Below are 27,469 nucleotides of genomic sequence, written 5' to 3' on the forward strand. Positions count from 1 at the left end.
AGAAAAATAAACTGTTTATAACTAAATATTAATAGTTAAGTGTTTTTTAAGTTAGTTAAGTTTTATATTATCACACATAATATTATAATACTGTACCTACACAGATAATATAATTCTAGGTATGTAATTATATTCTTGTGGTCTGGACCTCTGGATTCATATAATATGTCCTAGAGAATATAGGATGCATCGGGGTAGTTCCGAATGACAGGGTAAAGCCAATAATGTGAAATTAATATCTACGTTAGTTACATTTGATTAAACAAATATGATTGCTTTTATTCCTGTCCATTTTAAAATAGTACCTCGATACTTTACGATAAAACGATCCTCTGAAGAAGCATTCACAATTTTCGGAAATTATCCCATATTCACACTTCCTCCTATGTATGATTAACAAATTCTCGAGTAACATAAACCTTATTGCCGACATCTAGGTACTTAGTTATCTAGATTTTGTCAGAAATAATTATTAGATTTTTTAATCTTAGTTTTTTGGCAATATTATTGAACAAATTACTTACATTGGTTAATAGGATTTCATGAATTTCGTTAAAAAAATATTCTATTTCTCATCGCCGTACCTATTACTCTTTAATTTTATCCAATTTTAATCCTCTTTACATTAGCACTAATATTAAAGGTAATAAAAAAAATGTACTCATTCATATAATTTAAAGCTAATTAGACCCAAAGTGAGAATTCCGAAAGATAACGCTAAACTGATTTCAGTAGCTAACACTATATTATTATGTATGTATTTTTTCTTCCTCTGTTTTTTCTTTAGTCGTGTTACTACTATTTCATTCACAAATAACGGAATTTAAGTTATTTGGTCTAAAACATAGTAGGTACATGAGTGCGTACTGTTGCAACTTGTAATCTAAATTTACTCCTGGATACCTGATGCTTAGCTTGCATTCTCTAAAACGGATTAGTCTGTAAGCGCATGTACTTGACCTTGTTGCCATCCTTAAGATTAATTGCATTATATAGAAAAAGTAATGAAATAATCGAAGCCTTCCCAAACCGTATTCTTGGAGCGGGGTTGTCATCTCCATTCGTGGCGGTAAGGCGACACCGAAGGAGCCGCGGCCGCGCTTGCCAGTCGCACCACAGCTCGCGTCGACTCGACATGTAAGTACTCTGTGTAGTGCCATAGTGAATTTGTGTTTTTTTTTTAATTTTACGAAGTGCATTGATCATTGTTGAAACAGTTGGTAAGTGGATTACGTGTAGCTGGATCGAACGAATTCAAAAATTAAGGATTCTAGAGTCTGAACGAACCATAGACAATTTTTTTTAATTTTTGTATCAAAAAAGTTATTCATAATTTTGATTTATTGTTATTTTAAGTAGTTCATAAATTACACAATTTTAAGTGAATGCATCACCCTTCAAATGTTTAAATTGTTTCATTCATGCGGGCTGTACGCCAAAATTGTAGTACTTATTTTGTAACTTCGCCCTATATTATCTATTCTATTTTTGAATATCGCGGTGCTCGATTACATTCCCGGTAGCCAATGGGAACCATGTTTGTTCGAGATTCGGTGCGATTTTGGCAACAAGCCAAATTCTAGCCAATGGCGTGCAAGCGCGGGAATCGGGGGCGATAGATTAATATTTATTCAAAAGTGCGAGGGAAATTTTTCAGGAAAAGTTATTATATTTTGATAAATACTAAAAAATACAGTATATTTAATTGTATAAAATAATTACATAAAAATTATTTAAACATAAGAACAGTTAACTGTGAAATATGAGAGCTATCTGAATTCGATACAACTAAATTCGTCATTTATACACAAGGACGTGACAAATTGAATAGAAAAAGTCTTGACGCTCATACATTTCACGTAAACACACAAAAACTGTATTCAAAGGTGACAATTAGTAGGTAATTATTGAAGATTTTCTAGTGACTATAAGTACAGGTACTTTGAATCTATTTTTAAATAAGCCTTGCTAAGTTGCTAGTCTCTATATTGAGCTGATCTGACGATGCATTATGTACCTGCCTATTAAAAATATTATATTACACAAAGTTTTATAAAACGTTGTTTTTTTCTATAAGTCAAGACCGTAGGTCAAGATTAATAGAAACTTATCTTGGCATATCTCGATAAATTTACCTATAGGTAGAAAATTAGAAATATACTAATATAATAATATATCTAAATTTCATACGAGCTCGAGACAATAGTCTAGTATGTCTTCAAATACACACAACACATACATACAAACATATCTATAGGTAAATATACGTAGCCAGGTCAAAACTTTAAAGTTTCTACAAAACTTCGGAGAAGATCCTAACTTTTATTATTAGGTTAAATTAATTTTCCACATTATAAATTTCAAGAAGTAAACAACGGATAGACTTTTCCGAATCAGTGAAGTCAATGAAGCAAATACGACAAAATATCTTATTTTATTTCCTATAAAAATGTATATATTCTTTGAAATCATTCCATAAATTTATAAGCTAAAATACCTACTTAAATAATCAAAATATATGTTACTTACTACCAGATATATATACCTAAGTATGTTCATAATACATAAACGTAAACAAAGCCGGGACCATTAAAATGATAGTATTGGAATGCTATTTACATGCGCTATTAGGTAAGATGGAACGTGCCATGTCTCGAGTAATTATATCGAACATTGTTACACAATAACCTTGACATCCGTAGGAACTGACATTTGACCCCTTATTTATAATTTATAAAAAAGAATAATTATGTATGTACCTATGTACTATATTTACTAGACACAACTAGAAGCAGGGTTGTTACTTGTTGTCCAATGTTTGTTTATCAATTTCTTTGAATTGATGTTTTCATAATTGCTTTTAAAATTAAATCAAGAAGAATCATCACATACACATTAGATTATATCAAAATAATTACCTAATCTAATGTTGCTGTGGTTATATTTCATTGGCTTATTCATGATAGGTAGATGCATTATTTGTTGTTGATTTTTTTATTTAATTTTTAATTGAAGTTATTATATACTTAGTTTGATTACAATACGATAAAATATATAAAATAGTTCTATCACTATACAAATACCCGATAGGTACTAGCAGAGCCTTAATGAAAAATCGTCCAAAAATAAGAGTAGACAAAGTTGCGTAGGTCAGTCATGTATCTTATAAACTGATTAGCTTACCGCCCGCGGCTTCACCCGCTTTATCTAAAACCTAATAAATTATATACCTACTAAACCTTCCTCTTGAATCACTCTATCTATTATAAAAACCGCATCAAAATCCGTTGCGTAGTTTTAAAGATTTAAGCATACAAAGGGACATAGGGATAGAGAAAGCGACTTTGTTTTATACTATGTTGTGATGATACAGCATTGAAATAAGAAAACATATTTGAATTCACAATACAATTTGCATTATGTATATAATATTTCACACATGACCGAAGCTATGGGTCAGACGGTATCCCGTTCATCGGCACAGCATCCACATTTTTGCGAACCGTGACTCAGACAATGAAATATTTCCCCTTTGAATCATACGAAGGCTTTGTGCTAACGTCAAATATACATACTTGGTCATTCTTTTTAAATGGACTGCATTGTCAAGCTTCGTTGTTGATTGGTCACTTAACATTTTTTATATATTCTACATATTTATCTATATTCTATATAAACTACAAAGTAATAATAAAATACTACAAAGTATAATAAGGCATCTTAAAGTCTTTTGTATATTTTAATCGAATTAGTTTTTAATAGACTAATTTAACATTCAGAGACAGTATAGCAGAGAAAGTTTTGCCTAATTGCAATTACGATTAGGTACATACTTACAATATACTATGTAGGTAGTGATAATTATAACTACCTAGTTAGGTACTTTAGTAACAAAACAAAAAATAATAATCCCTGACCTAAAAAAAATTAATAGGTAAATACTATGTTTTCCACATAAGAATTGATAATATATACATACCTAGGTAATTCATTTTGTCTACAAGTTATATATAAACAGCTGTTATCCAATTTAAATAATGAAATTTTTTGATATTATATAAAACTTTTTATTTCTCCATCGGGCACTGAACCTACGAGCATATAAATTAGGTATAACCTCTCAGGAACTTTCTTTCAAGCAGTAACCAGTATCAATGCATATGTAAATAATAAGGCATCTTAAAGTATGTAATTTCAATTATGGAAAATTATTTCCCGTATTACAATACGAATACTTAACTAATATGTTAATAGAAACCTTGACTAGACTTGGCAAATAAAATAAATACATTATTTCAATGGAACCAGCAAGGATGTATTCACAAGGAAATTCCTTTTGTATGCTTATTAATTAAATTTAAACTAGCGGTTATACCCGCAGTGCTCCGCTCTCTGATGATAATATAATATAGCCATCCTCTAACACCGAAATAATGTTTCAAATCGGACCAGTTCTTCCTGAGATTAGAGCGTTCCAACAAACAAACAAACTCTTCAGCTTTATAGTATTAGTAACTATAGATAGACATCACGTTATAATATTAAAATCCATCTAATTATTTCTCTAAAAATTAACGAAAATACAAACAAATATACCACACTAATAAGAATGTGAATAAGAATTAAAAATAAAAATTAATAAGATATATCGTATCATGTAGGTATAAATAATTAATATTGGTTACCTACAAATAATTCTCGTCATAAAATATAACCAAGACAGGCTGAATAAATAAGAACAACGAATATTGAAATCTGCTCAAGGGGCATCGGTATCACTTTAAAGTTCTTGGAATCATTTTACATGAGATAAATCTACAGTAATAAAATCTCATATGTTTTATTTCGAGTGCAGATCAATGAACTTTATATGAAGAGCAATGCCCAATGATTTAAACTTCCCAGTTACGGAAGTTGGTAATTAAGTAATTAAGAATACATTTTGTTTGTAATACTAGTTGAGTATTAAGATTTGGTTTTGCGTAGTTAAATATAAATTAATGCAGTAGTGTGTAAAATTTGGTGAATTAAATTTGCAAAGAGGTGTTTGGTAGTTCTGGATTTTAGGTGGTCTATGGTGACTGGTGATGTATTTTGCTTTAAGGTAAAATTGGTAAACTGTATGAATAACTGTTATAATTTTTTTTTAATTTTTCTAAAGACTAAATGTAGGTAATAATTATCTTTTTGCTAGCTAAGTTAAAAGCCTCAATCACTAAGGAATCTTCGATCAGCAACGGGGTTTACGCCATGTATGCAATGTTCCTGCCTCTTGGAAACATGTAGGAAATACCGCTGTCTCCTTTGAAAGTATTTTGAAATGCTTTTTTATACTTATTCAGCGTTCAACGAAAGATCAATGCACTTCCCATAAATTGAATGAATAATTTTAAGATAAAATCGCAGTTATAACAAATAAAATATCCTTTTAGTAAGTTTCTGTAAGTAACTAATAATGAAAGTATGACGTAATAATTGTATAAAATATAGACAAAAAACATTGAGTGTGTGATGTTTTTAATGTAGCTAATGTGTAAGTTTTTAAAGAGGTTTTTATTCAGAAATAACCGGTTTTTTGGTTGCAAAACTCTGTATCTCACATTAAAAGTAGGTAATATACAAAAAATATACACTCGGTTAACTTTTTTGTCTAATATTTTAAATAAATTCGAGAAAAGTGTAAAAAATAATGCAATAATGATCTTCAATACAATAGTATAAACTTAGATAATAATCTAGGTCTATACGAGATATTAATCCTAGAACATGTTCGCAGTTTTCGTCTAGGAAACAAGCAACACAAACCCCGCCAAAATGGACGCGATCAAAAAGAAGATGCAGGCGATGAAGCTGGAGAAGGACAACGCACTTGACCGCGCCGCCATGTGCGAGCAGCAGGCCAAGGACGCCAACCTTCGTGCTGAGAAGGTACCTAGCATTTCATGATATCCTGGTACTTACAACACCTTAAATCCACTTGTGAGAGGCAAAAAGACCTTAAAAAACATTCCACCAAAGTGGCAATAAGGTATCAAAACAATTAATTAATTGCCTTGCAAAAAAGTTTGAATTTTATCAATCGGATTGTACAACGGAAAGAATTGTTGTTTGCATGATAAAAATCATGTTAATGGATTCCTTCAGTTAAAATGACTACTTATCTAACTAACATTAGTAAAGTAGCATAATTATAAGAAGCAATCCTTTAAAGTGCAAATATTTCAGAAATCTGCATTTATGGAGAGTTATTTCACTACTAGGTAATAGTCTACCATAACATCCATTGGTTCCAACCGCTTTGAAATTCTTGTCCATAATAAAAGGATTAAAGTCCCTTTCAAAAAGGACCAATAAAACGTAGGGTCTTGACCGCACTGCTATGTGCAAGTAGCAGGCCAAGGACGCCAGCCTATACGTTCAGATTCAATGCGCCAATAATCACACGACTTCTTTGTAATGTATGCGTTCCTGGTACCATGCCCTTTTTGTCCCCTCTTATGACTTATCCCTTTGCCTTAAAGGTGGCCCTGTTGTGTTATGTTTATATACGTACCTATGTATAAGCAACGACTATTTGTGTAAAATTATAATGACAAATAAAATTCGCAAAATATTCAAAATGATAGGTAACATTTTCTTCAAGATTGGTTTTATTGAAATCTACCTGAGGCGACCTAGTCACTGATTCTGTATATTAAATTACAGTGAACACGATATTCCATTTGTCACTTACTGTTATTAGCCGATATTATTTTATTGATATCTTAAAATTATTTTACATTCGTAGTTATTTGTTTTCAATTATTTATTTGCTGACTGCTAAGTGCTAGTGTCTGCAAAATTATTAAATTACCTACTTCCTTTTTTACTCATTAGTGTATTAAAAAATAAAAAAATCCACTTACCTTTATTTACTTCCTACAAAACAGGCCGAAGAAGAGGCGAGACAGCTCCAGAAGAAAATCCAGACGATTGAAAATGAGCTCGACCAGACCCAAGAGGCCCTCATGCAAGTCAATGCCAAGCTTGAGGAGAAAGAGAAGGCACTACAGATGGTAAGTCTTTTTAAATTGATGGCATTATATTGATACTACTACTACTTTCTATATTGGGTAATTTGGTAATTTAGTCCCAATGTACTAGGTATGTGAAAAAGATAGGATTTGATAATTTTCAAGTACACAGAAATCAACCACGTATTATTATTTATATATCTATGTCTCGAAACTATCAACATACCGAGATAAATATAAATCTAATTATGAATTCCAAAACAGAACAGATTATGGAGGGTTTGCAAAATGCTTGGTGCTTTGGTTGAATTTTAACTAGAGCAGTCAATTTTATCACACAAGATTTCCACGGATAGTATGGAAAATAGTAACATTAGAAGGAGAAAATTACGTACCTTTTTATCCTCACATTTTTTTGTTTTCTGCTCTTGGATAAAACAATTATTGTGGGTAGGTATAATACCAATTTGTCCGTATATTTCTTCCGTATTCCTGCAATGAGTGCATAATTCAGCAGCAGTTAAAATTGTGCTAGTAGGTATGTCAATAATTATTAATGATGGTTAATTAATCGCGTCTATATTTTTATTTTACTTGAAAACATCATACCTAACTATTTTTGTACAAAATATAATATCTTAATTTCACATTTTAACTAATGTATGTTCATTATTGGCATTGGATTTGTTTTATTGATAGATAAAAATTGGCCTTAATAGGAATAAAATTCTTTGGTAATTTTAATATTAAAGCATTTAGCGAATAGTTTTTCTCCATTACTAGGTATTTGTTCTTGTATTTAAACATAATTATTAGCCTTCTATGTTAATGTTTAATACTAATTTCCACGTTTATCTAATGAGGCAAGACCTTGACCTGTAATTGAGTGTTGGCTTTGCTGTAAAAACATTATCTTGACATAACTAGCTATACAAGAGGTATCTTTAAATGTTAGTAAAATTATATTTGAATAAACTTGCTTTGTTTGGGGAAACATTGTTATTTGTTAAACAGATGGAAGCGAGATTAGAATCTGCGTTGAACGCGCCTCGCGCGCGCCGTGATGTTATTTTCAGCACCGCACACCTAATATGGGCCCGTTGCCCGGTGTTTCGGTAAAATTAGACGGACGTCTGCTATACATTCTTATTTCTTGCATCGTTTAATAGCTTTTTTATAACATGTTCAAATCATTTCTTAATTCATGCTAAACTTTTTTGTATGAAATCTATTATGCAGTCATTCGAAAGTATTTTTTTAACGTTGAATTAAAAATATACATAATCACTGTTTATATTTTTTAATTCAATGTTCTAGTTAATGAAATTATGACTAGGAAGGTATTTTCATATTATATTGTATACTTATACTCACACTTATACTCGTATCAGAAGAAATGTATATTTTGCTAATCATCATTAATTGAAATTAAAATAAACAATCACAAATCATTTGGCAGTTCAAAGTCATTAATTTGTTTGAATAGATGCCAAATGATTATTTAGAAATTAGAATAACGATGATTTTAAATTTTACCGCGTTTACTGAACCGTCGGTAAAACAGTGTTTGACAAGTATTACAAAAGATGGCGGGCGAGAAGCGACAGCAGCGCCACGTCTTTGTTATTAAAAGAGACTGTCAGTCAACATGGCGGCGGGCGCTGCGCGGCCGGTCGGAGCGCGCGTGCAGTGATGTCCGCGTCCGCGCCCCACGCCCACGGGCGCACCCCCGTGCGGCGCAGGGGGCATCAACACCACCCGCGGCTGAGGGGCGACCGCATTCCCGCCCCCGGGCCTACCGTAAACAATACTCCGTCCAAAGATGTGACCTTAGACTGCAAAACAGACGATGTTGTGCCTTGTGTCAATAGTGTTAGTGAATCTCAAGAAGTGACAAGGACGAATAGTGACGATGCACTTTCGAATCGAAATATAATCGAGGACTCGAATATAGATGATGATGAATTCGATATTAAGGTTCCCGATGCGGAGTCCAATGGTAGTTCCGATGATGACTTTTCTTTTAGAGAAGAGAGGTCGGCGGGTGACGGTTCCGAGGTTGTGCCCCTCACCTCGGATATATCTGACGATGATCCTGAGACCGCAGAACTTGCAAAACTCAGGTGTCCAAGCGAATGCACTGAAGTACTAGCGGCGAGGGAAAATCGTAGAAATCGAAGATGCGCTGATTATCCAGGTCTCGCGTTTGGCAGTTCGATTTTCTCTTCAGATACAATGATGAAATTCTCCATCATCAAGAATGAGTTGCAGAATATCAAGAATACGGCGTTAAAAAGGGTAATGTCCTATATTTTTGTACTTGTGTTTGAAACGGCAAGCGAACAGGCGTGGGTTTAATGCGCTAGAACTATTTTTAATCACATTTCGTCAGAGAATCTCGTAATGTGCTCTGTGAAGCGATGTGGATTGCGATCAGCTGAGCAATTGACATTTCGCTTGGACTTGTTTACGCGTTTAGTAGCTCTCACTCCTACTAGATGTCGCCACTTCGATTTGTCAATTGGAAAATTTTCCATCCCTTATACCTAATTTCAAAAAATAATTAATGTTATTATTTTTCAATAAAAAACGAAATCATAACAACATACTATGATTGTACTCGTAATTAAAACCATGCCAATTATTATAATAAAAATGGTGCGTTCATACAATGATGCAACTATCTTCATTTTATCTCAAAGTATTAAGTATCTCATGACATGTCCTCAAGAATGCCTAGTTTACTGATAACAGAATTCTTACAAAAATGCTTTCATCTATAATGAGAGTGTTAAGATAATCTTTTAAGATAGATAAAAATTTTTTATTATTAGGTAACTAGCTGTGCTCTGCGGTTTTACCCGCAGTGCTCCATTCCTGTTGGTCTCAGCGAGATGATATATAGCTTATAGCTTCTCTATCTCACACCGAAAGAATTTTTCAAATCGGACCAGTAGTTCCCTAGATTAGTGTGTTCAAACAAAGAAACAAACTCTTCAGCTTTATAATATTGGTATAGATATATATCAGTAGTAACCAGTTGCTTTTTATCAGATTTTAACTGTAATTCTAGAATAATTGGATATTAGGATACACAAAAGTACAAAATAATGATTTTTCTGTTTAGATCAGGTTTTATATTCATTATAGTATTATGACAGTTGATTTTGTTTCAAATATAACTAACAATTTCTGTTGCATGAACATTTCAAACATTATCAAAACTAAATTGCATGCAATAGTTGTAAGTACAGGTTTTTACATTATATTCGAGAATATACACAGGAATTGCTACTATGCATTTACTCGGACAGAATACAAGTCTTAGCTAATAATATATCAATGCCATTATTAATACAAAAATGATGTTCAAATGTAAGACAGGTTTGCACATTGTATAATAAATCATTATGTGCGTTTGCAAGTAGAATAAATGAAATAATTAGGAATTGTAATGAAGCAGTTGGACGGGAAATGCTACAATTACTGAAACTTGTTTTTTGTACAGACATTTTCAATTTACAACTGTTTATAAACGAATTGTTGTTATTATTTCATAGTTTATTATGATAAAAGACAATCACTTCATTGACGACAAAAAATATAATTAATGTAACCAATTAAAAATAATTGAATGCTCTAACATTCCTTTTTTAAATTTAGATGATTCATTGATGATATGTACAGATTTAAAAATGGAATGGGTTAAAGTGTAATTTCAAATAAGTAGGTTTAAAAAAAGACTATAAAATTACCCGATTTGGAAATTCATTGATAGGGAAAGCGGAAGTATTCATAGGTATTTTTATCACTATAAAATTGGTGATGTTTATTTGTAGGTAAAAAATATAGTTGTGGTAAAAAGAAACAATGAAATACCTACTACATATTTTAATTGTTCCTACAATTAAAATATATTTTCATTGATATTTTCTCTAATAATAATTGGAAGTAATTATTTATTAATGTGAAAACATTAACTAATATTAAACAGGTATTATTAGTAATTAAAAGTAGTTCAGCGGTTAATGCTGTTTTTAGTGCAAATGCCTCAGAATGAGGTCAAAGCAGGTAATTCACTTACATGCAGAATACTGAAACATGCAAGGTCAGATATATTAACTCATATTTAGTTGAACGAACAAATTAGAGCTAAAATGTTCTTCACTGAAATCAGCTTCAAAATAATCTTTGCAATATTTTCTTAAAATAATTATCTTGCACTTGTTGTAATGGACAGATTTTTTCTATTTAAATTAATTATAGGTACCTATAATAACTATGTAAATTGAATTATTAAATTGTTTTCTATACCTACCTAATATTAATGATGGAATAAAAGGAGTAATAAAAATAAATTTTCAAAAAGTATGTACCTAATAATAGTGTTTAATATGCATAAAATTCAGGACATAATGGCATGATCTCGCAAGAATTTACACAGGTTGTTAAGTAGCTACTTTCTAAATTACGTCACGTTTACAGTTCATTCGATTTTGGCTTCTCAACTAAATACCTACTTGGTCCTCAATGTTATCCCCATTTTTTGTCTTGTCGTGTTGTCTGCTACCAGTTGAAATATAATGTCACACGTATAAACTAGATGGCGCTTTATCATAAAACTCCAGTACCTACACACTTCATTATTCACGGTTCCATCTGTTATATTTTATTGCTGTTATTACAAATTAATTACCTATATTCAAAATACTTTAGTCTATCTAACACGTTTTTATTTTATAACTTATTTTTAATTAACTTTGTAATGTTGATCCCAGGTTCCCACGATTTCATGAATTAACTCCTCATTTCCGCCATTATTTTTGTGTACGATTATTGAACCGTTACACCCACGGCCTATCCCATCCCATGATTTTGAGGAATCCTATTGAAATTTGAAAGTTCCTACGCTTTTGACCCCACAGGATGTAGCTTCCTAAAACCAAAACAGGTGGTGTTAGTGTGCCCAGCGCAGTCGATCGTGACGTTTACCATTTATGTATGTGGCTCTCTGTCAAACCAGTCATTTCAAGTATAATGTGTTAACGCGTGGCATCGTTATTTAATTATATTTAATGTATTGAACATTAACATTATTAGTCATTATTATTTTTTTAAAGGTTGATGCATAAAGTGCAGACGTACCGTGAAAAGTGATAAAGCAAGTTTCGGTTTCTGGCGGCCATTTTATTTGCCGGCTGTGTTCATTCGTATCTCTACGATACGGAGCAGTAACGACAAGCCCAGTCAGTTGGCATTTTCGCGACAAGGGCGAAGGTGTCTCTTGTTTTTAGCTTCTATAAATTCGGTTTAAGTCAAAAGTGAATAAAAATGACGACAAATATGCAACAAGGAACAATCCTAGACGTATTGAAGAAGAAAATGCGTCAAACTAAAGAAGAAATGGAAAAATATAAAGACGAGTGCGAGGAATATCACAAACGATTACAAGTGGAAATAATGCGGAGAGAAGAAGTAAGATAACGTGTTTTCTATGTGTCATGCGATTTGTGCAATAGCGTTTTAAATAATATGTGAAATTTGTGTCAAAATTCTTAAGCTACATGAAGTTATCAGTATTGCCGTAAAGTATTACTATCTACCTATAGTGAGTAATGTCCGGCCATACTTAGGTGTGCCGGCGACGTACGCATATTCACCTCTCTTTCTGTTTTGTCTTCGGTTGACCTGTACGAATGAGATGGCGAATTCATGTTTTTTTGTAGCACTACCATATTATTCTTTCCATCGAGCACCATGTAGTATGTTTAAAAAGCAACGGGTGTTGCCGTTTCGACATTCATTCTCGGGATAAGGCTTATAGGAAATTAATATCCATAATTTAACGGTGCGCGGTGTACCAGTTTCAGTTTGTAACAGGTTTCGTTGAGTCTGAGGTCGTGTGCCAGACTCGAGCACATGATGTAGAGCCGGTCTGTACCGTGAAGTCGTGCTCCCTTTAATGCATTCCTCATGCTCGCTAGGGCTCGGACGTCCTCCGAAGGACCGCGCCGGCGCCCGAAAGGCGTGCCCGTCTCCTCGTTTTTATCGATATGACGTAATTTTTACGTCTGCTTCACATCACTTTATTCCCAACCTTACAAAATCTGGAACATTGAAACGTTCTATAATCTTCTCCGTTATCTGTTAACAACGGAATCGTATTAATTGCATTCGCCCATATTCATGGTCATCAATTTTATTTTGTTGGCATCGCATGTCTTATCACCATTTTCATGTATGAAATTATCGATAAGATTTAAGACTTCAGATATTTGTAGGAAACGAGGTTAGCCAACGTTTCTTTAAAGCTAAGAATGGTATTATTTCCTGGTATAATATTATTATCATGTTGGCCCAGCCAAAAATGTTGTTCATCTATTCTCTGTGTTCATAAAATCATCAGATTTAGTATGTCACAGAGGTACCTACCTATAGGATTGTGTATGAGTAGGCGTGTACTTACACTGTAAAGTCTACATATAAGCATGACGCTATTTGGGCATTTGTATCATTACAGAATGCTAAATATAGAATTTCCATATAAATACGTAATACTTATTTACTTGAAATGTAATTACCTATCTGTAAACATTACCGAGAAGGATTTGTCATGTTCTTGCTCCCGTAAATGGACTCATTAAAAAGAAAACCGGACAAAACTAATTACAAGAAGTAAGAACCATAAAAGCATTTCAATGCTTCAAACATTTGTAAAAATATCTGTGCTTTACTGCAAAGTAACGGCGCTTGCTTTGTATAGCATTCGAACACAGAATTTTACTATTACCTATGCGTGACTGTTTTGTATTACTATTGCTGATCGCTATTGTATCGAACCAATGGACACAATGATCCCGCCCTGGCCAAACCCATGGAACAATATTTGATCCCCCTTATAAAGAGGATTTAACAGTTTGACTATTCAAGTGTAACCTCCTTTCGGAAGCCTTATTAAACCCGTATCACGTTACAAATTAAAGTTTAGGACCTTACACTCGCAAAGGTTAATGACTTGCAAGGTTAAGTTTTCGTCTGTCATCAGAAGAATGGCTAATATCAATATGCATGAATAGAACCGACGAGTTCAAGGTGATTATACAACGCACAAAGATCTAAGAATAGTATCATATGATTACCACCTGAACATCGATCTGCCGTATCATATTTAGCATATTTCACGACACTTAATGCTACGCTATTTATTGGAGTTGAGTTTCATTAGTTGCATGTTTGTAGCTGATTTACTTTATTGCGTTTATTATCACTGGGGATTATTGCGATAGCGTTGCAATCATAAGTATTTATTATTAGAGTACTAGCATTGATGACGACACAGGATAAAAGGAGAAACTGGGACTCGTTTGAGCTTCCTCGCAACAAGGACGCGTGATGTCATAAACATGTGCAGCTCACTGAATATAAATACCTAGGTGACTAGCGAAATATTCCAAACGTCGGTTAATTCTCAACACGTATAATGTGTCGACGTTTAACAATGCGACTTGTGCTGTACACATACTTAAAAAACTGGGAACAATGTCCTGGTAGTTACCACGTTTTTTCGTGACCTTTTTGAGACGGCACGCCAAATATCGATATGTCCATTTGTCTTTATACATCACTATTTTATCTGCACGCAAACTATGCTGATGAATAATGCAATTTTCTCCATTAGGAATGCATAGAGCTGATGAATAAAAAACCTAGTCGATTCTGAATCTAATCTGAATGAGTTTTTATTACATACCTACCTAAATAATTATAAAGGCGAAGTTGATACATTTTAGACAGAAAATAATTATTTTAATAATCTGTATTAGATAGATCATTGTACGTTTTTGGTCATGTAAATCGATCCATTTGTTTTTGTTTATTCGGTCAGGCGCAGCCCGTCATGCCTCGTGTTTGTCATCATTGAAGTATTTAGTTTGCATATCGCTGTATGACAACTTCGACGAGGAATAATTTTAAAGGGAAATATTTATTCTCATTAGCACAATCGCAGAACTTTGTTTAGTTTAGTATTTAATTATGATTCGACTCGAGATACCTGTTATCTTCTCACTGGAAATATTAAAATGAATTTAGACACTACTCGTTTAACATAATTCGTTCGTTATTTCGGACAATGCCCGATTTTTATTTTTTTTTCTATCGAGTATTTGCCCAATTTAGGTAATGTCATTATGCTATTTTTAAAACATTATCTTATAGGTACTTTCATTACTCACGTATAAGTGGATTTTAATCACAATACTTGTTTTTATAAATACGAGGAAATATTAATTTTTAACGAGAGTAGTTTTATAAATGATTTGTTAAACGGTACCTACCTAACGAGATCCCGGCAGACACTGCCTACGTAGTGTCGCTCCCTATTCAGTTGATAATGACATGGATCCAATATTATACAGCTAGTTGTGCAGGTTGAATGTTTCTGTGTATTTGATAGTGGACAAAAGAAATCCCTAGGACCGGTTTTACCACTTGACTGTAACCCTAATAGCTTATTTGACACTTTTGACTTACATTATTTCTCCAGTAGGTAGGTATATAGATACTGGACAGATAATGTAAGTCAAAAAGTGGAAAGGAGAAGAAGGACAGACACTGAAAACACTGAAATAATTATTCGACTGAATTGCAAATTGTTCGTCAATATTAATGTGATGATGTTTCGCAGGCCGAATCCGAAGTGGCTGCACTCAACCGCCGCATCCAACTGTTGGAGGAGGACCTCGAGAGGTCTGAGGAGAGGCTGGCGACCGCCACAGCGAAACTCGCTGAGGCCAGCCAGGCCGCTGATGAGTCTGAACGGTCAGTTCGATTTCATGACATATTCGAACTTGGAATAATTACATTTTTAATGCAGATTATAAATAGGTTATTTTATTCAGAACGGCCAGTTCGCTTTTGTTCTAAATTCTATTCAATGCTGGCTCGTGGTTTTTTATTTAATTCATTCTAAGAGGATTATCGTTAGTTCTATTATTTATTTTACTTCATGTTTTAATTACAATATATGAAAAAAAAAACAAAGATTTTATTTGGCAAACGACAGGTAGAAAAGCCAGGTTCGATTCCCGGTATTCTTGTTAACAATATACTTTATTTTAGTTTAAATATAGAGAGATTTAAATATTGTATTTATCGATTCTGCTACAAAATTATTCATGTAAATATTATTTACTTATTTTATTTTCTACAATTGTATGTATTATATTCGTGTGCATGAGTTTTATTTTTGTTGTTATATTTCTGCTCCTAACCACCATATTACCTGATTATAAAAAAAAAAATTAATTAGTCGACAATTAGTTAGTTAAGTACTTATTACTTTAATATTTTTTTTGTTCTATTGAAAAAAATCTGACTAATAGTTTCTTAAAAATAAACTTCTGTTTATATTCGGAGAGTATCATGATTTTTAAGATTAAATATTATGTATTAGCACTGAAGCTAGTAGCTAGGTTAACTTTAATGAGTTTTTGAATCAAAATAATTAATATTTCATTAAACAAATGAACATGAAACTTTCCGAAATACTTTAATAAATACTATGTCATCAATGTGAATAAAACACTCAAATAGTGTCGTCACATGTTTTTATCGATGTTTTAACACGCATGTGTTTGGCCCCGCACTAACACAGAATACGCAAGGCGTTGGAGAATCGAACGAATATGGAGGACGACCGCGTCGCCATCTTAGAAGCACAGCTTGCGCAGGCGAAACTCATAGCGGAAGAGTCCGACAAGAAATACGAAGAGGTGAACGCTTGATAATGATGTTTTTGCTCGGCTCCCGTGTTACTATACGATTATACTTTTAATATTGACTTGCCAAGAAATAACATTAAAATCTATCCATACACGTCAAGAAATGTAAAAGAAAAACGTTGATCAAATGCATTTCACGTATAGTAACACAAACGAGTCTCTGTGACAGAAACGCTCGTATCCCGATGATGTAACGCCATCGCGGGATAAATTGTTTCTGGACACGTACTTAGTATAATGAAACGTTCATTATCAAATAATATTATGTAGAAATATTCATAGCTGTACTGTCATTTAGCGATAAGTGCATGGGACAAGTTGAAACACAGCGATCGCTCTGTTTCGATTTGTTTTATTAGAACCAAGAGCGGTCGTTACAATGTTTGGTATATTTATCACGTATTGACAGTCATTAATGATTACCCGATCGCTATCTTGGTTCTAATTGATTTTCTTCACAGCATTCTTCTCCAAGGTATTGTCTCGCTTTGTGCGTTTTCTCGATTGTGTCCGTCCGCATGTCTTCTAACTATTGGGTCACCCTTGATCGCTCTGCATATTCCGATGATATTTTCTATATTATACTTTGGATGTTATTGGGTACAGTGCCCGCAAGGTTCTGGAGAACAGGTCGCTGGCCGATGAAGAGCGTATGGATGCCCTGGAGAACCAGCTCAAGGAAGCCAGATTCCTCGCCGAGGAGGCCGACAAGAAATACGATGAGGTCCATGTTTTTTCGCGTTGTTTGGTTTGATTTGCTGTGCTTGTTTGTTTGAAAGCTATTAGTTGATGTTCTAGCTTTCCATCAGGAATAACAAGTATCAGATGAAATGTTGATTTTTGATGTTTTTAACACTTCATAATTGTTGTTTTCTCCAGTTTTTATGATCCCTTTTATCCTTACTTAAAAGTAATAACATACCCTTTTTCAATAAAAAAACGTCTAATATTAAAATAATTGTGTGATTGAATTTTTAACTCGATTCCAAAACAATCTTAACATTGCCTTTCCCATTCCATAAGCATGTATTGCCGTGTTTTTTGTTATAATTTCACGACATTACTGAAACGTAACGTCGGTTTGTACATTTTGCAATATATTTTCAATCGACGTGATATTTCATATGAAAAGCCTTGTGCAAATTATTTTGCGAACATATGCTTGAACAGATGGCTTTAATGGTATTGCCCTAATTCCCCTGACATATGACCCTGCACGGTGAAGGCGGTCTTAAAAGTCAAACCAAAGATGGTGCGCTATAGTACGTGATCGTTGATTTCTTTTCCATAAATGGAAGAACAAGTTGACTCGCATATTTCGTTACATAAGCACCTCGTCGCCATATATGCGAAGGGTGCAGTCGTTCAAGACTATACCTTGTTTCCCCAAATAGGAAGAATCTAACGTTTAACATATAATCATAAATGGAAAAAATGTATCTTATATTGTGGAATGATATGTTCAGGTCGCTCGTAAGCTGGCCATGGTTGAGGCTGACTTGGAACGCGCGGAGGAGCGCGCCGAATCCGGTGAATCGTAGGTTTCAATTGATTTTGAAACCCACTGCTATACTTGTATTACTCGACAGAATTTGCGTCTCGTAATATTGGTATTCGAAGTGGGCTTTTAGTTTGCTAGTTTTCGCCACCGTTTTGCATGGTTGTTCATCGCATTTTAATCCGCACAGTAACCCAAATTTACCGTCATTGGTGATTCTAACTCTCATCATGCATGTACAGTTTTAGGTGGACGAGATGGAAGCCGGCTTGCAGAGTTTTAATTTATTTAGTTTTACATGTATCATGAAATTAACTTGGCCGCGTTGCCTCGTCCTATTCGTTGGACGGTAACGCTGTTTATTTTAAGTAGGTAATTACACGAGTGATGTTTGCAGACGCTCGCGAGCTGCCAGCGTCACTCGCTTGGTTAATTACAAAACAAGGGTTGCCCCATCTCATGAATATTTCTATTCAATGTTAACTATCATGTCCATGTGTCGACTAAACTTCTGTCCTTTAATGTGTGTTTACTATAATGGCCGTAGGACGTAGGTTACGCTATCAGGAAATATGTGTGGTATAGGGCAATTTTCGTTTTCAGATATGCACCGCATTACACCAGAATTACTGGCCGTATGCGTGCCGCACATATACAAGCGCACACATCACATAACGATTATGATAACGCACTAGATAGCACATAGATTTTCTTTTAATATTTGAAAAGTTTAATTTTTTTTAGAGCTAAATGTTTTGGGACAACCCTCGTTTATTTTAATTTTGAACTCGGGCGCCATTCTCGATTCCCGCTTTGCGTGTTTCCACTTTCCCTACGAGCACATCCCTCCCCTTCCCTATTAGCAGCTAATTAAGAGCTTAGATTTGAACGCTATACCATTGTAAGATACTTTGAATTAATTATACCTACACCTAAAACACCCATCCGACCTACCCTAGTAACTACAATTACGTTGCTTGGACATAGTCATTTGTACTTCAAAGAAAACAGCGTAACTCCCTATGAAACGTTCGCACACCGCTAGCGCGTAGCGTGCCAGTAGCGAATGTAGTGAGCGATATCAAAGGCGATACGATATCGTTACGACACGTGACGTCGGAGCGGAGAATGGCGCCGGAGCGTAGTGTAGTGTGTGTGTGTGTGCGTGTACTAACGCGGGGCGCGCGGCAGGTGGCGCGCAAGCTCGTGCTCATGGAGCAGGACCTCGAGCGGGCGGAGGAGCGCGCCGACCAGAGCGACTGGTATGTACGGGGGCTGACGTGTGTTGCGTGTGTGTTGGTTTGTTGGCGGTTTACGTTGATAGACGTTGGATTGGGTTTGTAAAGATTGGGTAGGGGGCGTGGTTCAGTCAATTTAAGTTTAAAAAAAATTTAAAAACTTGGGAAGTTTTCGAGTTCACTGATTTCGCTTGGACGTTGTGGGGTTCAAATGTTGATGATTTGGTCCATAACGAGTAGGGGCTTTTTTGAGTCGATTTGAGTACATTTTAAAAACTTGGATCGACATTTTTCGAATTCACCGATTTTCATAATTTTTATTTGATAAGTGTTTCAATCTAAATTTAAATGTACGCGATTATTTATATAGATGAAAAGTTAATTGATGAGTCCGATGAGACAGTTGTAAATGGAATTTTTGATACCTAAACCGCGACGTGACATCAAACCAATAACATACAGCCAGTACGTGTTTTAGTATAATGCATAAATTATACACATTTTTATCAGCTAATGGATTGTGAAAAATTGGTTGGCCAATAATTAATGATTTTGCCATTAAAGCGGATAAAAGTGTGTAGGTATTTATATATTTTTTCATTATTTTAACAAAATCTAAAAATTCTGCTTTATCAGTATTATTATCTATCAATATACAATAAATTATTATCCAACAAGGAAAGACACGGTAGTAGAGAGATTGATAGAAAATAATACTTAAGCTTTGCATGCTGGTTGGTAGTTTATATTTTATAGTTTATAAGAAGGTCAAGTCCCTTTCATGTACCATACAGATATTTGACCTATTTATTCATGTAAACGGAATTTGATTCAATTGATATAGCATTCCAATCCAATAGATTGATAGTCAATTTCAATAATAGACCAATTAAATTTTCAAAATACCTTTCGCAATTTACAAATTAGTTACTACATAGTTTAAAAAAGTTCATACAATACATTTTTTTTTACAATTTCTATCTAAAAACACTATTTTCCTACAGACAACTTTGTATTTAAAGAAATTGACTATTGTTCACTTGTCTTTCAGCAAAATCGTCGAGCTTGAGGAGGAACTCCGCGTTGTCGGTAACAACCTGAAGTCTCTCGAGGTCTCTGAAGAGAAGGTACGTCTCATAGATAAGACCTAGGCATAAGCACTAGCATCAAGTGCTAGAAAATTTAATATTAAGGCTAGACAAATCCAAGCTAATGACATCCGATTACGGATCATTACAATCTCACGAAAAGCACCAACCAATTTCTGATGAACCGATGATTTTTTTATTATAAACAAATTAGTTTTAACTTAATAGTAATGTGTCATATTCTATACAGGCCAACCAACGTGAGGAGGAGTACAAAAATCAAATCAAAACCCTCACCACCCGCCTAAAGGAGGTGTGATGTGAACGGGATACGTTCTTTTGCGAGTGTTTTTTTACGCTTGCCTAACTGCATTATGCCGCACACATCTAGTGTAGCGCTTACGACTGATCTATCATTACCCACAGTTCTACCCGTGCCTATAATTCATAATGTAAATCAAAGCACAGGGGAAATGATAAATGAGCCGTGAAGTAGTGCGACTACCGTTTTTTACCTTAATACTTCCGATTTTAGTTGTTGTGAACGTAACAGTACTGTCGATGTTTAGTTTTTAGTATCTAATCCTAATGGTATCCGAGTGTACGTACACTGTGATACTCAGCATGGAGTTTTTTCTGTTTTGTTACCTCGTTTAACTGAAATAATCGCAGGCGACGCAAAGGGAAGAGTCGTTCGAGGGTCAGGTGAAAGTGCTCGACGCGCAGCTCAAAGAGGTAACGGATCGAAGACGACGTACATAGATTTGGTTGCGGCTGTAGTTTCGGTTCATGCTCATCGCCATTTTTTTTGTGTCTATTAGCTACGGGGGCACCTCCTATTGTGATACTTTATCTGGTCGGTTGGTGCTTCATCTATGTATTTCCATATGAAGTCTATCTACCTATGTATTTAATTTCATTGCTTTTTATTTTTATGAACCTATTCCGCTTATGTTGTGATCGTGCATTTTTCATTTGTATCATACTATATCTTTGTTTTACTCGTATGCTTTCCGCAATGTGGTAATATTTATCTATTTCTGAATATTTATATAAATTCGTAGTAGCGTCAGTGGTAGTATAGAATGGGAACAAACGATGAATGGTATACAATCACAACATGGGCTGGGCATGCTTGCTGTGAGTATGTAATGCAATGAGTCGTATGTGGCTAGGCGATGGCGTCACGGGAGCACGTCGAGGATAAGATACACAGCCTCTCCCAGAAATTGACGCAAGTAAGTTGCTCAACGAGCGGGGGCCTTGGTCACGCAATCGCACAGATTATAAAGATACACTTTGACAGCTGTCACATTGACAGATTTGACAGATGAAGTCCATGTGGATGCATTCTGTACAAAAAGTACATAGTAAATGAATAAAAAATTATAGGTACACATCACAAAACAGAAGGTTAATTTGAAATTTTTTTAGTGTTAAACTTTTCTAACAATGCGATTATTGTACAATGCACATTTTTACACACATTTTGATTACAATCATTGAACTAGACACAGTTTTATTACTATTTTACATACAGATTTTATCTAGAATTATTACAATTTACGATACTACTTTTGATATAACTTTTTAATACACAACAAAATCCTAGTGACTAAAGCTACCTGCGCCTCTTGTATATAACATTACATATTATCATTTTCATTATTCGATTTTGTCTATAATAGGGGGTAATGGTATATTATATGTAAATTTTAGTAGCGTCAGCACAGCACATAGCTGCCCTTGGTAAAGGTAATTTGCATGGTGTTTGTGTTGCTTTGTTTTCAACTAGATTTTTTCGTTATTTTGAGCTAATAGTAAATTTTGTAAATAAAGTTTTTGATAAATTAACTATACAATTTTTGATTTGGGATTATTTTTTTTGTTGTTGAATTAAAAAATAAATTAAATTAAATTTTTGAGAAAGTTGCATGTACTGTTTGTCGTAAAATAAATAGCCTTTTTTCTGAATCTTTTTCGATAAATCGATTACTTATAATTTTTTTTGTTATTATAAATTCACATAAAACCTAGAAACTGAGATTTAAAATGTTAACAGAAAAAAGGCTATTTATTCACAAGTATTTTTATTAATACGACGTTAAAAATGTTTGCAGGCTGAGGCTCGTGCTGAATTTGCTGAACGCTCAGTCCAGAAACTCCAGAAGGAGGTCGACAGGCTTGAAGGTAATGTTTATTCCATTATCCCTTTTATGAATATTTTAAATATATATTTTTTTTTTCAAAAAAAATAAATAAAAAGATCTTAAGGAAGAAACAAATAAATTAAAATAATAATAATTGAGTTTAAGAGTCCACAGATATATTTAAACAATCCAGTACAGCAGTTGGTTAAGTGATTTTAATTATCTCTGAAGTCAAGTTGTTAACAATAACGTTTGACGAATAACCAAAGCTTTTACGCACTTAAACCACATCAGACATTTTGAGCCGTTAAAATTGTTGGCGCTGTACTATTTGATTTTAAAGCTTTTTTCTTCTCTCATTACGCTACGTTAAGCTTAATTTTTTTTCAATTAATTTTCTTAGTAACATTTTTTTTTATTTCATGAATATCAATTCCGAAAACGCTATTGAAATTAAATTACTCATTACTTGAAGTGCATTTTTCTTAATATTTTTATACAATAGCTTTTTCGTAATCATATTTTTATTGCGTAGGCATGGAGTTTAAATGTTGTCCTAATAGACTGCTCGGATTTTCGATGTAGTGTCCCTTTATTTTGTTTACGCATGATTATTATTTTTTGTTGTTTTTTGCCTGTTTAGTTTATGTGAAGTATATGCAACTCGGAACATTTCTTGATTATAAACTTATACGTATATCTTTTTTTATTTTATTGTGTTGCGTAGATTTTTTTTTCTTTTAAATTATGTTGGTTTTAACGAGTTGCGTATATTTCGCTAACGCTAATGTATGTGTTGTGTGACTCACCGTGGCCACATCGGAACTTGCAGACGATCTGGTGGCCGAGCGCGAAAAGAGCAAACTCCTGCAAGAGGAAATGGAGGCCACGCTCCACGATATCCAGAACATGTGAACACCTCGCCCTCGCCCGCCCGTCTCACTGTTTATCGATGTCGATACTTTTCTCGCCCCTTCCCTAGCCGCCTCGAACTAAACGCAAACGTCAAACAAATGTCATCTGTCAAACCGAGGTTGTCAATTTCTAGTAGAATGGGCGGGAAACAACGTGTACATTATTTAATTCTCTTATTTATTGTCTCTTTCGATTTTCGTATTCTTAGCGTGTAGCGATTTTATATACGTGACAGAGTGAGGCGGGCGGGTGACTAGCTGTTAAAATGTAGTGTAATTGCCAGCCGCTTTTAATTTTACTATGATCGAGTGTTCGCTACGACACCACTGCCATGTGCAATTTTCGTACACAGTTAATTATTCTAATTATCGTTCGCCGATAGGTATCCTCATTTGTCTTAGTCATTCGCTCCCGTATAAAGGCCGTAAGGATATTAGTGTTGTATGCGATTAAACGCTTGTATTTATAAGTTAAAGACATTCCATATCGTGGACCAATTTTTACACGTCTAAATTTTATAGCACAATGATGATTTTTAGCACGCGATTTGTATTAACATTCCCCATTTACGTTTGTAAGTGTAATTTAAAGTGCATACGAACTGACATCGAGGAGAGCTCAGAGCACTATTTTACGATCATGATTTTTTTATTTACTTAATTCTAGAAAAGAGATTAGATGTTTTTTATTTAATGAGTGATGGTAACAAGTAAAATGATATTTATATGAAATGCTTGATATGAAGAATTTGATATTCTATATTAATTCGAGAATGTTTCCTTCTTGTGTCATATTTCCATTTTGTTGTTAATCATCGAGCGATTCGATGAACGACGGCCATCTTTCTAGGAGTTTCGGAATATTTAGAGCTGGCAATACCCTCGGGTAGCGTCGCGTCACTCGCGGTCCGGGCGTTATTACATATTATGAGACTAAATTTAATGTATTAAAATTTATTTTTCAACCGATCGAGGGTAATCCGTCTTGAAAATGTTATCGATTTATGAATTGATAGATAATAAGTACGTGAGAAATAAATTAATGAGTTTAAGAGTATTCTAACACAAGTGTTTATAAATATATTATATTATTATTTTTAGTGTGTTGTTTTTTTACTAACATGTGTGCACCTTCTCTAACCCCTTCCGTCTCCACTAATTTTTAATATCGTTCCATCAGCTATGAAGGTTTTTGTCGATATCTGTTCTCATCTCACTTGTCAATAAATACGATATCTAATAACTGAACGTGCGAACGAGTCGTTGAGTATCATTGGCCGTCATCGTTTAAACGTGAACTAGGAGCACGGGGCATGAAATGAGTGTCCGTAACGAAATGAGTCCAGACAGTGTTAACGCATGCCCTCCGGTCGTCGAGACGGTGAAGACGCGTGACGAGAGTAGAGAGCCCGCATGGCCCACGAGCCCTTCCCGGTCGCCCCCGGCACGCCCCGGCACGCCCCGGCACGCCCCGGCATGGAGTCGCTAACACCCGCCCGGCGCCGCACCGCCTGACCGCCACCCACTGTCACAGATGACCTGATCAACGAGAAGGAGCGGTTCAACGACATCGGCAACGACATCGACGACACCGCCGTGGAGCTGATCCCGGGCGTGGAGATGACGGAGGGGCAGGCGGAGCGGCTGCGGCGCGCGCGCGAGCTGGCCCGCGAGCAGGCGCTCAGCAAGCCGCAGTACCACCAGCAGGCCGCGCCGCAGCCCCCGCCCAAGGAGCCCACGCCGCCGCCGGCCAAGGAGCCCACTCCCCCCCCGCCGCCGCCGCCCAAGGAGCCCACCCCTCCCCCCGCGCCCGCCCCGGAGCCCGAGCCGGCCCCGCCGGCCGAGCCCGCCCCGGCCGACCCCGCCCCGGCCGACCCCGCCCCGGCCGACCCGGCCCCGGCCGACCCGCCCGCCGAATAGACGCTATCGCTATTTTAAGAGATTGTATTTTACGATATTTAAATTAAATAAACGAAATAGCTGATGGAATAGTAGTTAACTCACTGAGCATGCGTGTGGAGTGCGATCGAGCGAGTGAGCGTCTGACCGCGGCGGTCTTCGCAGACGACTCGGTCGCGAGCAAGGAGCTGCTGGCGGCGCTGGGCGACGAGCTGGACGGCGCGCTGGCGGAGCTCGGCCTGCCCGCCGCGTGGCGCGCCTGCGACCGCTGCCCTTGCTACCACTGACGACACAACCTTACGAGTTTTACGCTTTTCATGTGCATTTAATACCAGTAAAATATTTTCACTCACACTCTAGACTCCTTTGAATTCAGAATTCACGAATTCGCATACGCATGGACGTTACGTCAGAATAATGTGCGAAACACGCATGGCTTCCGTAACGGACGACGACATGTAAGCATTATTTTAATATTTCTACGCGCTTCTGTAAATTTCGCTCGACTAATTCGAAACTTGACTTGCAGATGTTTTTAAAATTGTATAAAGTGAATACAAAAATAGAGAACTATTTGCTATAGTAGTGTAGAGAAAATGATTTTTCTGTTGTATCTTCAGTTGTACTTTTATTAACATACTCCTAATATATTTAGACGAGCTCGTCGCCGAGAAAGAGAAGTACAAGGACATCGGTGACGACCTGGACACGGCCTTCGTGGAGCTCATCCTTAAGGAATAAACTGGCGTGTACTCTGTGCACTAACGGACCAGTGTTCCGATGGTACCGCATTTGGGCACAACACCGCCCGCGTCAACTATGTATAGATTAACTTTATATTTTATATTGACAAAGTATTAACGTTATCCATAGATTTATGGTGGTATTTATTTTTCAACTACGATAAATAAATAATTTATTATTTACCTACGCCGTTTTATTTCTACACTTTTCAGACCATGTGCTGTAAGATATCCCTTTTCAATCAGCATTTTGCACAATAAGTGTTATATTTTTGATGCACATACCTTATTTGTAACTGCTTGTGTAGTTATTCGCTCTATGCTTGTTATTTTCTTTTGCTAATTTGTAAAGAAATTTATTCCAATTCAGCCTATAAATATATTAAGTAGATAGACACTGCATTTAGTTGAAACTGGGTCAATTGATTATCAGTTTGGGAAGAGAAGTAAAAAATAATGATATCTGATACAATATGTTTGATTCTTATATTTAAAAATCATTGATCTAATGAAGATATTTATTTAATAATATACATTTCTACTGGATTGTAGAAATATATTAATGTATCAATTAATTTAAAATCTGCGACATCAATTAATGTATTAAATAAAACTAATTGTTTCAATATTAATATAACTTAGCGCACTAGCTACTAACCATACTAACAATTAGTACTAACACCACTAAACAGATGAAGTTATTGAAGAAAGAAGTAAATACAAGGCGATCGCAGAGGAAGTGGATCAAACATTCGCAGATCTTTCTGGATATTAAACTGAACGCAACCTTAAAGACCGCCATTTTAGAATGTGATGCAAAATGAGCGGGAAAATTTAAAGCTTTATGCACATGGCGGATAAAATGACATGTGACACTGTGATTGTAGTTTTCTTTTTAAATTGATTTGGGAAGCAATTAAATTGATTGAGGCGTGTAAATGTGATTTGAAATTAATAAATTGATGACATTTGAACAATTTTGGATGTTTAATATAAATTTATATTGCTTTATCATTAATGAAATCATCGGTTGGGATTTTATACCTATGTGTAACATTGCTCATTCCATACAGCTACTCCACTTCAAACTTTAAATAGTTGTCTTTGAGTTAAAGATATGTAGCACTGCCGTTTTTGTAATATA

At 35.1% G+C, this 27,469-nt stretch overlaps 1 protein-coding gene across 17 annotated transcripts; it reads left to right on the top strand.

Moving 5' to 3' along the window:
- The first annotated feature begins 990 nt into the window (after nt 1-990).
- LOC123698587 (tropomyosin-2) lies at nt 991-26,508 on the top strand. 17 transcript variants are annotated; one of them, XM_045645274.1, is made up of 10 exons: nt 991-1,137; nt 5,777-5,928; nt 6,930-7,055; nt 15,700-15,833; nt 16,669-16,786; nt 19,485-19,555; nt 20,583-20,658; nt 21,292-21,354; nt 22,740-22,809; nt 25,218-25,672. In XM_045645274.1, the coding sequence occupies exons 2-10, from the start codon at nt 5,815-5,817 to the stop codon at nt 25,601-25,603; spliced, it is 1,158 nt and encodes a 385-aa protein (XP_045501230.1). In that variant the 5' UTR covers nt 991-1,137; nt 5,777-5,814; the 3' UTR covers nt 25,604-25,672. The 17 variants fall into 17 exon arrangements, with proteins under 17 accessions (XP_045501230.1, XP_045501229.1, XP_045501227.1 ...); XM_045645273.1 differs by lacking the exon at nt 21,292-21,354 and adding an exon at nt 21,795-21,857; XM_045645271.1 differs by lacking the exons at nt 16,669-16,786; nt 19,485-19,555; nt 21,292-21,354 and adding exons at nt 17,402-17,519; nt 18,262-18,332; nt 20,870-20,932.
- The last annotated feature ends 961 nt before the right edge of the window (nt 26,509-27,469 follow it).

This window comes from Colias croceus, chromosome 16 (assembly GCF_905220415.1).
Source record: "Colias croceus chromosome 16, ilColCroc2.1".
Classification (NCBI taxonomy): domain Eukaryota; kingdom Metazoa; phylum Arthropoda; class Insecta; order Lepidoptera; family Pieridae; genus Colias; species Colias croceus.

Bases quoted from the DNA above. Each gene is read 5' to 3' on its own strand.
- LOC123698587 (XM_045645267.1), top strand. From the start codon at position 8,706: ATGTCCGCGTCCGCGCCCCACGCCCACGGGCGCACCCCCGTGCGGCGC. The intron at 9,312-15,699 runs GTAATGTCCTAT...GATGTTTCGCAG, and splicing joins AGAATACGGCGTTAAAAAGG to GCCGAATCCGAAGTGGCTGC. The intron at 20,659-20,869 runs GTACGTCTCATA...TATTCTATACAG, and splicing joins TCGAGGTCTCTGAAGAGAAG to GCCAACCAACGTGAGGAGGA.